General features: G+C 51.2%; 1 protein-coding gene across 2 annotated transcripts; it reads right to left on the reverse strand.

Annotated features, from left to right (window-relative positions):
* Positions 1 to 572: 572 nt before the first annotated feature.
* IST1 (IST1 factor associated with ESCRT-III) lies at positions 573 to 9,702 on the reverse strand. Of its 2 annotated transcripts, none has more exons than XM_054170151.1 (10): positions 9,682 to 9,702; positions 7,569 to 7,666; positions 6,731 to 6,911; positions 6,386 to 6,473; positions 5,990 to 6,073; positions 5,503 to 5,613; positions 4,907 to 5,113; positions 3,702 to 3,794; positions 2,522 to 2,567; positions 573 to 1,409 (listed from the first exon to the last, which is right to left on the reverse strand). In XM_054170151.1, the coding sequence occupies exons 2-10, from the start codon at positions 7,654 to 7,656 to the stop codon at positions 1,210 to 1,212; spliced, it is 1,098 nt and encodes a 365-aa protein (XP_054026126.1). In that variant the 5' UTR covers positions 7,657 to 7,666; positions 9,682 to 9,702; the 3' UTR covers positions 573 to 1,209. The 2 variants fall into 2 exon arrangements, with proteins under 2 accessions (XP_054026126.1, XP_054026125.1); XM_054170150.1 differs by lacking the exon at positions 9,682 to 9,702 and adding an exon at positions 9,571 to 9,652.
* Between the last annotated feature and the right edge of the window lie 98 nt (positions 9,703 to 9,800).

Below are 9,800 nucleotides of genomic sequence, written 5' to 3' on the forward strand. Positions count from 1 at the left end.
CGCCGCCATTTGCTCAGCCCGACACGTGTAGCGGCACTTCCGGGAGCTCGCCCCCCTTGATTGGTAGATGCTGGGCGGCGCTGGCCAATAGGGACGCAGCGGCACTCAAGGCGGGCGGCCAAAAGGCAAAGACGGGGCCTGGAGGGGGCCCGGCGCGGCAGAACGCACGACGTCATCCCCGCGCGCCCCGGGGCGCAAGTAGGGTCCGAAACTCATCAGGATCAGAGCTGTCCCCGCCACCCGCTTCTACACCCCGGGCCCTCCCACAGCCGCGCACCCCCCGTGACAGCATGCCACAGCTGCTCCCAGGCCTCGACTTTATTAGGAACCAACTGTAAGCTACAAACCAACAGCTCCACAGAAAGGTTGTGTGAGAGGTTTCTGCACGGGTACAGACACAGAGCACCTCCCGTGCGCAGTGCGGGACCAGCTGCCAGCACTCTGCCAGCACTCGATCAGAGGACAGCAAAGGTACTACCTCAAATCCAGAGTCCCCTCACATGCCTAGTGCCCGGTGCACTCTGCAGCACAGCCAATGCCTGCCTGGCTTGCACTGCTCAAACCGCGCTGTCCTTCTGTGAGCAGGGTAGACTCCCTGCCAAGAACACCAGGACAGCCAGGGAGGACTCCCCAAGTGAGAGCCAAAGAGAACATTAGGCAAACCAGAACCAGGAGAGTGAGATGGCCGAAGTGCCAGCATCCTGCACACCCTCAAAGGGCAATACTATTCCTCCTCATCATATTCCCCACCACAGCCCCCACTAGCCAAAGGTCCTACAACAGGGACTTAACCATCCCCACTGCACAAGCCACAGCAGAGTGGCAGTGCGTGGATGCTGCTGCCCTTAAGCCCACTAGGTCAGAGGAGAAAGCCCTATCCTGTCTCAGACTTCGCCTCCCTTCCCTGTGGGAGGAGCAGAGAGCCAGAAACAGCACCCAGAAGATCAGTACAGCTTTTCTGTACAGCTACCCAGACTGGACAGAGCTATTCCCTGCACCAGCCTAACAAGATTCCCCATGTCTCACCTCCTGGAGCAACAATGATCAGGAAAGTGGCAGCACTTGGTTTAAGTACAGCAGGAAGAGAGCTCGAAAAGAAGAGCGTGTTCATTTGAGGTTAATAGAGGAAACCAGTTTCAAGGGGAGTGTTTTTCAGAGAGAAGCAGCTGTCAGAGCTCCTGCCCCACACACTGGGCTTACAGCCCAGTTTTATGTTTTCTTCTTTAGCTCCTCAAATCTCCGAGAAAGATCATCAAAGTCAATGTCTTCAGAGGCAGAAGAGTTGGCACCAGCAGATGCTGTGGGCAGCGTGTCTGGCACGGATGGCAATTCAGGCAGTACAAAGTTATCGACGGTATTAGGAGCTCCAACTTTGGGTTTAGGAGAAGCTTCTGACTTGGGCCCAGGCCCTGTAATAAGATATGTATCATTTCACCTCACTATCACCACACTCAGCAGGCCAAACAGCCACATGAAGAAAGGTGGCTGTACCAAAAAAGCAGTACATCTGTCTGAACAAGACCAGTGGTCACACACCCCCAGCTGCACATATCATCAATGGACAAAAGCACCACATTTCAAGGGTGCATCCATGGCAGATCTAGACTGTGACCCTATCTCATGGCAGCACCAGACAGCAGGAGATTCTCCTCCACTAGCCATGGCCAGCAAGGGTGGGCTGAAGCTCCCACATGCCTACACTGTCTGGATTGCATCCCAGGGATTCAAAGACCTCGTTTTCTCCACTCTGACACCTCCTGGAGACACATGCAGCATTAGAAACCATCACATGGCTGCCAAAACGAAGCATACCACCAGATCCAGTGCAACCACGGCCCCCTTTCCTTCTGCATGCACCACCAACACTCCCCAAAGGACTCCATTAGGCAATCAGGAATCCTTGCTGGAGCTGGCAAGTGCCTGCTTGTTCCAAAACCCCTCTCCAGCCTTATCAAGTGCTAGCAATAACAAGTGCTTTTAGAGCACACAGAGCAGGCTCACACTGCACAGGCAGAACTTTGTTATGATCCAATCATGTATGCATGAAGCACTTTGTGAGCCTTTAGGCAGATGGACCAACAAGTAACAGCTATCTCTACTAGTCCTGTTCTGTTGTGCACAGCCTCCACACTGACATAAATACCTATCCACCTTCTTAGCACCTGCTTCTTTCATTATGTTGCTGCAGAACAATGTTTTTTACAGTGTGCAAAACCCTCACTTAGAGCCAGCTGCTGCTTTCCCATTTTATTCTGCTTCAGACCAACACCTCATCAGCTGGTCTGATGACTCCAAAGTCAGACTCTAGTTCGAGTTTCCCAGTGGAAGACTGGATCTCCCTATTTTGAGAGGACACTCTCCAATTCCATGAGACTTCTTTCCAAACTCAAATCCAGCTCCCAAGATGTACCAAGTTCTATGGTACAGTTCTCAGTTCCTCTATGGAAAGCTTCCTCCCAGGACACCAGAATAACCACATCCCCTCTCCACCCTTGCTTCCCACACCTCCCCATGTACTCACCCACCACTGGCGCAGAGGCATCCTTGTCAGCACTGGGCTCATCGATCTGAAAAAGACTCTGTTATTACAGCTCTCTCTCTCCTGCCAGGCAGAGGCTCACACCCTGTGGAGGCACTGGGCCTCAACACCCATGCTCACAGAGCAAGGCACACCCCACCCCTCTTCTCCCAGGTAAAGGCATCAGTGCTTCAACTTTCCTCCCCCACCCTGTCAATCCAAGAAGCTTCACTGGCCATATTCTGGACCCGAGTAAACAGAGCACATCTGCTAGCAGGTCTGAAGTACTTATCAAGGGCTTAAGTAGGAGAAGAGTGCCCTCTTCATCACAGCTACTGCCTCCTTTCTTTCATAAACAACAGACAGGTCCTTGTGACCAGTAGCAAGGTTTGAGATGAGGCCACCTCAGGTCTGTGTCCAGCTGGGGTAAAGGTCTGCAGCATGGTCTCTTGTGCCAGTTTAGCTCCTCATCATTCCCTGTGGCTACAGGTGGTGACATCTATTCCCACCCACTAACAACTGCTGCATCTGTGTCCGCATCTCCTGCACTCAGGGGCTGCTGTTCATCTTGTACAAAGTGCCAACATATGCTCATGCTTGGCTACACTCATCTTTACTCAGGATACTGAAAACCAAGCAGCATATCACCAAAAGCAAAATGGAAGGAATAATTATGAATGGAAGCAACATAACCAAGCACAGAAAGAAGAGTCAAGCCTCTCCTTCATTTTCCCTCAAGACTAAGACATGTCTGAGAAAGGAAAAGTGTTTCAATACATGTCATATGGGTGAGCCAAAATTGTCATCCAGGCTAACTATTCATGAGCTCAAAAGCTGTAAGTGAACAGACTGGAAGTGATAAACCTGTGCTTGCTGCAGAAAATGAGGGTTTGTGGACTCCACTTGCTAACTGTTTATCACCATTTAAACAACACAGTAAAATAAACCTTGGCTATCCTCTGCAGCCAAAACACATGACTGAATGAGGAACTTCTCATGAGTCATACTCCAATGACGACGACGATCCCATCACACGCAGTGGCTCACCACACCCACAAACAACACCAAGCACCACCCTGAAAGCTCCAAAGGTCGACAGCAGGGTGTTTTGCTTCTTCTGTGGCTACCAATGCACCCTTTTGAGCTTCCCCCTGCTGCCTGCAGCCTCAGCTCAAGCACTTACAGACTCATATGTTGGAGGAGTTGCTGGAATTGGTGGTGGATGTATGTTACTAAAAGGCTGGTAGGTCCCCACTGGTAGGCCATTGAAGTTCTCCTGTACAGAGAGATTACAGCCATGCATCAGACTACTCACCTAAGAGAGTGATCATGGGACACAGCACACCTATAGCTGCTATGAGAGTCAGAGAAAGCAGTAATACAAGATAAATGCAGGCAAGCATCCAATCTGATAAAGTTAATACTTTAGAAAGACTCTCAAGTATTAGGTCAGATATGGTCAGCTGGAGCAACCAGACCCAGCTAACAGGACTGGGAATTATTCTAATGAATAAGCATGACTGAACACTTCACCTTTCAAGGTATCAGAAGTACCAGGACACCAGGGCAATACTCTGCATTAGTCAGACCCCAGCCACCTCCCCACTGCAGTATCACATAACAGGAAGAAGGAGGTCACTGGCTCACACTAGACTTTGCATTAGCCTGACTCATAACTCAGCAGTGCCTCAAACACCTAGACTTGGCACAAGTTCTCAGCATATTTGTGCCTGAGCCAACCAGCAGCTGATGATCCTCAGCCCAGATTTTCTACAAAAACCACTACAGCATTGTTGGGACCATGTTAAGATTCCAAACATCCCATTGTTCTGCTACTCCCCTGTCTACACAGATATCCTTTAAGTGACTGAACTCAGAGCACAGTGCTCTGTTCACCTTCCACCTCCACCCTTGCAACCAATCATTTCCCAGAGCCACTGGCCTGGAGCCCTTCCCTTGCAGGCCTGAAGGCAGGGTGCCTCTACATTTTTCTGTGCTGCTCCCATCACACAAACACCTTGCTACTTTGACTGAATCTTGGCACACTACCAGCCTGCCAACTCCAAAGTGCAGCTTCAACCTCTGGCCAAGAGCCCAGCAGTCAGAGGCTGCCTCAGGAGTTAAGTCTGGCCTCCTCTGTTCCCTGAAGGCAAAGGGGGATGGCTGGAGAACAGGAATAGGAACCTCCACACTCAAGAAGCAACATGAAGCTTCAGCTGCACCACTCACAATTTCCACCCCAGTCTCACACCAACACAATGGCCTTCTGAAACATCAAGTTGTCAGGTAGGGACACCCCTCAGCTAGCAGGCACAGGGCAAAGCACCACAGCCAGTGGTGCTTTTCAGTTCCACTGAAAAAGGGAACACTCAAAGCAAAGGCACTTACCGGTCCCTTTGGAGGTGGATAAGAAAAGGGTGGATTTGGTGTTGGCATGGGCATAGGCATCATCACTGGCATGGGTACTAATCCATCGTGACCAAGCATTGGGGCTGTAAATCCACCACCTCCTCCTCCTCCAGGACCACCCTTCTTCACATCATCTGTGAAGCCCACATCAATCAGGTCTGCCTCTCCACCTGCAGGAGCTTCAGCCTGGAGAGGAGGGGAAGGATTCTGCTCACCAACACATCTCTGTTCTGATCACAGCCCTCTGAACTGCATTAGATGCATCTTTGTCACCAGACAAGATGGGACAACACAAGGACATGACAAAAAAACAGGCAGCAGCTACACAGTGATATCACTGGGAATCAGAAAGGGAAAGAGACTACAGCCCAACTATAGCTACATGTTGCAGGGCTGTGGGAAGAAGCAGAAATTGTACTGTGCTAGGGCTGTCTGGAAGATACCAAAGTATCACTAGCACCAAGTTTGCAGCAATGTAACAGCCCTGTTGCTCTGGAAGCTCACACAACACTAAGAGGATGTTTCAGCCACAGGAACAGAGAAGGGAGCTCCAGGCTGGCAGGTGCTTCACTCACCATCACCACGGAGTCAGGTTCATAGGGCACATTGTAGTTCTTAGCAATCTCAATGAGGTATCTCTCCACCAGTATCTTGGGTGGTGCCTCCACACTCAGCTTGTGCATGAGCTGGAACACAGAAGTGCAGAGATTCAGTGGGACAGGGCTGCACAGCACAGCTGAGCTCTATGTGCCAGGGCACTGTGGCAGGGAACATTGTGCAGCCCTGGAGAGGCCCTTCCTCCCAGCATGGCACTGCCATAGAGGAGGCTGCTGCAGCCACAGCCAGGACTGTAAGCACTCTGCCCTTTTCCTCCCACATGCAGGGACTGCAGCACTCTGCTCCCATGCTCCATTGCAGGCAGGCCCCACCAGCTCAGCTGGCCCACCCTACTCCACAGTGAGCCACAGGCATCAGCCACAGGCATCAACCACCGGCCACAGGCAAAAGGGGCAGAAAGCCACAGCAGGCCTGTCTGCTCTGCCAGCTCCACCAGTTCATTACCCTGTCATTGACTGTCCCAATCTGGTTTGTCCGGCACAGCTTCCCATACTCCTTGCTGTACTTGGCACACAGCTGGTCAGCAACCTGCAGCAGAAGAGAAACTCTGGGAACACGCACACCCTTGTCTTCCCCCATCATTCACTGTACAGCTGCTGTAGCCCCTACAGCTAGCCCCTCCCCAGATCACCCTCATTTCTGCCATAGAGACCCCATCTCAGCAGCCTCAGCCAGTAGTGATGCTCCAGGGACACCTATAATGGGGTCTCTATCTGCAGAGCTCATAAACACACGTCCTCTGCATTAATGACACAAAGTCCTGGACAAAAGCTTCCACCCACTTCTGGCAGTGCCACTCCCACCCCGAACGTGTAACACCTTTCAAACAACCCTACTCACAATCTTTAACTCAGCCACTTCTGACTGGAGTCGTGGTGCAGCCCAGATCAGTGTAGACACTGCTTCTGCCAGGCCAGAGTCCAGCTCCCTGAGGACAACAGAAGACAATGCTGTCTCCACACCAAACACCTAGACTTTGCTGTCTTCAATCTGCTTAGCCTGAAAGTCCCATCCCACATATCTGGGCTCCAGAGCCTTCCCTGCCTGGAGAAGAAAAGGTTTCTGGAGGCCCCAGGACACCAAGACAAGCACAGAAGCGCTTTTGTACCCCAGACCTGCCCCCAGGAGCACACCTCCCTGATCCCTGGGCCCTCCCCCACAGCACATCCTCTAGCTACAGCTTACTTCATGGACTGAATCAAGCCAAAGCGTGCTAGCAGCAGATCACAGTACAGCTCCAGGATCTCCATGGCCTCCACAAGGTAATCTTCACGGATGATATGCTCCACACGAATCCTGGCACGCTCATCTTTCCCCGCTGCCAGATAATCTGCAATCTCCTTCCTTGCCTTCTGGGCCAGCTCAGCTGTGGTAGATATCACCAAAGCAAATCACTGTGCTGGCAGGGGCTGCTGCCTCTGCACCCACCCACAGTCCCCACCACACGCAAAGGTATCATGAGCTCTCTCTCCTTTATGGAGCCTCTGCAGTGCAACACACTCAGCCACGGCTTGGGGGAGCCCCTGTGTCTATGTCCTAGCACAACAACTCCTAGAAGAAAGGAGAGTCAGTGGGCTTATAGATGCTAGAAACACTCCTACCCCTTCAATTTTTCTGTAGAGTCGATCAGAATCATGGATCTTATCTGACTCTGAGTAGGGAAGGGCAGGACAGGACTTTTGGGAAAGACTCCCACAGCCCCCAGGAAGTTCCCCACTACACTGAGAGCACAGAAGGCCCAGGAGCCAAAATGGTATGTCAGTCCACAGAGTTCTTAACTACCACCCCATGCACCCCATAAACTGCATTCTAACCCTTGCCAGGAGACAAGACAGAAGTCACATTCTGCCCAGTTCTGGGTACTCACACACCAGGGCAGGCTGCAAGGCCTGGGTCTAGTAAGGAGGAATACAAGACTGACCCATACTCATGCCATGTAAGTACCATGACTCCAGAAAGACCTCCTCAAGTCTCCTGAGCCCCAAATGCATCCTGGGTCACACCTGCTCCCTGAAATACTCACTCTTCTTTTTCTCCAGCAGTTTGAGACGATTTATGACGAGGCGCAGGTTGACTCGCAAGCGCTCTGCCTTGAACCCAGAGCCCAACATGATAAACACTCTGTGGGAAAAGAGGAAAAGGTCACTGGAACCAAGAACTGTAAGTCAGGACACCAGTCACTGTTTTACCTGGGAGGGAACAGGGGGAAAAAAGCAGTCTCCAAACAGCCAGGCACAGACCTGCTATTCCTGAATCTGGTCATTTACAACTGACTGGACCTGCAGCACTCACCACTCCCTTTCCCACTTTATAACTCTGCATCTGCCCAACACCAACAGGGAATAAAAACTTCCCAGACAGTCCCAGAGAAGACTGAATCTTAACCCCAGAAAAAAAGTAAGATGATCAAAAACTGGGATTACTCCATAGATAGGAACAGGGTTAGAACACATACCCTAAAGCAAGAAGTTAAAGCTTAGGTCTATTTAATCCAGACAAGTGACATTAGGCACTGGTGTAAATGCCAGAATAAACATTAAACACCTACCAGCAGTGGTCTAGGAAAAGGCAACAGTGCCTCAGATCAATAAGTTGAGCTTATTGAGTCAGTGTTTTGAGGTTCCATTTAGCTCTACATTTCTAAGAAGCTCAAGTGAAACACACACACACACACAAACACCCCATTGCAAATAGCACAGCTCCTGAGGACATGTTTTCATTCACTTACTTCAGAAGGGGTCAAGATGCCATCTGTGACAAATATCACACAGTCAAATCCCCTCTTCTCTCTGTTACTTCATTGACAAAACTCATCCTTTTTTAAAAATGTGAAGGTCATCTGCAAGAACCAAGCCAGCCTCTGTGCTATTAATATGCAAGTTGTATAATTAAGGACTGTACAAATTAAGGTTGTTACAGTCCTGTCACTGGAAGGAAAGAGCTGCTGCAATTCCATATTCCCCACACTCTTCCTGCTCACTGAACACATGTTCTGGTGCTTCTCCAGTCTCTTATGAGCCAGTACAACCCTGGTTCAGTCCTTCAGAAAACTACCCAGGAAGACCTTTTATTACACTATTTTGTTATGCCAAGTACTGTTTATCAAAAACTGCTTTCTTAAGAGCTATCACATTAAATAGAAAGACCTTGGCTTGTACCTGAAGGATAGACTGGAACAGATTTTTGGGCACCTGTTATACAAGTGTTTCACATAAGGATTATCACTGTCTACAGTACATCCAGTTTATTTAGCTGATCTATTCCCACATCCATACAGCTATTTCACTGAGGCACTGAACCAGCCAAGTTCAAAAGACATTGCTACAGAAACACACATGCATAAGTCTGACGCCATACAATGTAAGTTTTGCCCTTCTGCAACTGGATCGTGCTCCTAACAACATCAAAATAGCTTCACAGTGCTGCAAGAAAGTCTCAGTACGAATCTGCAAAAGTACCGATTAAATAACTACTCTGAATAACAGTAGCCTGCTTTAACAGATCCACTCAAAACACTGCCATTAAGTAGCTTCCAGCTCACCAGACATTCTTCCGCAGCCACCCTGCAGTCACTCTAAAAAGAAGTTCTGCTGTCCCCACTCCCCGGTTCTCGGCCGCGCTGCTGCAGAAAGACTGATCCAGTTCTTCCGGCCCGTACCTCGCCCTCCCTGCCGACGAGCTGCTGCCCTGAGCAGCAAGGAGCCTGCGGCCAGGGTGGTGTCCGGCTGCGCAAGTTACATCAGGGCTCGCCGCGGAGCTGACCAGCGGCCAGGAGACCGCGGGCGCGCTTCACCGGCTCCGCTGCACCTTGACGAAGCTGAGGGGAAAAGACTTCCCCCACCTCCAGCGCTGCCGTTCCCAGCACCGAAGTGCCGTAGGAGCGTCCCACGGCGCGGGCGGGACAGCCCTGGGCCTGCCCTCAACCCGACACTAGAAGCAAGGCACCTCGCTCACTACCAGCACCTTTATCAGCACCGAGCGCGCCCCGCCGCACCGAGCTCGACCACCACATCACAGACACTCACCGGCCGCCCTTCCGCGCAGGCTTCAGGTAACCAAAATGGCGGACCCCGGCCGCACCACCTCCCTAGCGCGGAGGGATCCACGAGCCCGCTTCCCCCACCCCAGCTCCTTACCTGGGGTACGACTGAGCTGCTGCGGCAGCTACGGCTGAAAAATCACAGGGATCTCTTTCCGCACAGGCGCGGTGGCGTTCCGGGGAACAAGCGTCAGCGACACGAACGAGGGGAATGAT

The sequence above is a fragment of the Dryobates pubescens genome, chromosome 19 (genome assembly GCF_014839835.1).
Source record: "Dryobates pubescens isolate bDryPub1 chromosome 19, bDryPub1.pri, whole genome shotgun sequence".
Classification (NCBI taxonomy): Eukaryota; Metazoa; Chordata; class Aves; order Piciformes; family Picidae; genus Dryobates; species Dryobates pubescens.

Coding starts and splice junctions, on each gene's coding strand:
- IST1 (XM_054170151.1), bottom strand. CDS start 7,656: ATGTTGGGCTCTGGGTTCAAGGCAGAGCGCTTGCGAGTCAACCTGCGC. Junction 6,474..6,730: donor GGCTTGATTCAGTCCATGAA/GTAAGCTGTAGC, acceptor TGTTGTCCTCAG/GGAGCTGGACTCTGGCCTGG. Junction 5,114..5,502: donor AACCTGACTCCGTGGTGATG/GTGAGTGAAGCA, acceptor CCTCCTCTCCAG/GCTGAAGCTCCTGCAGGTGG.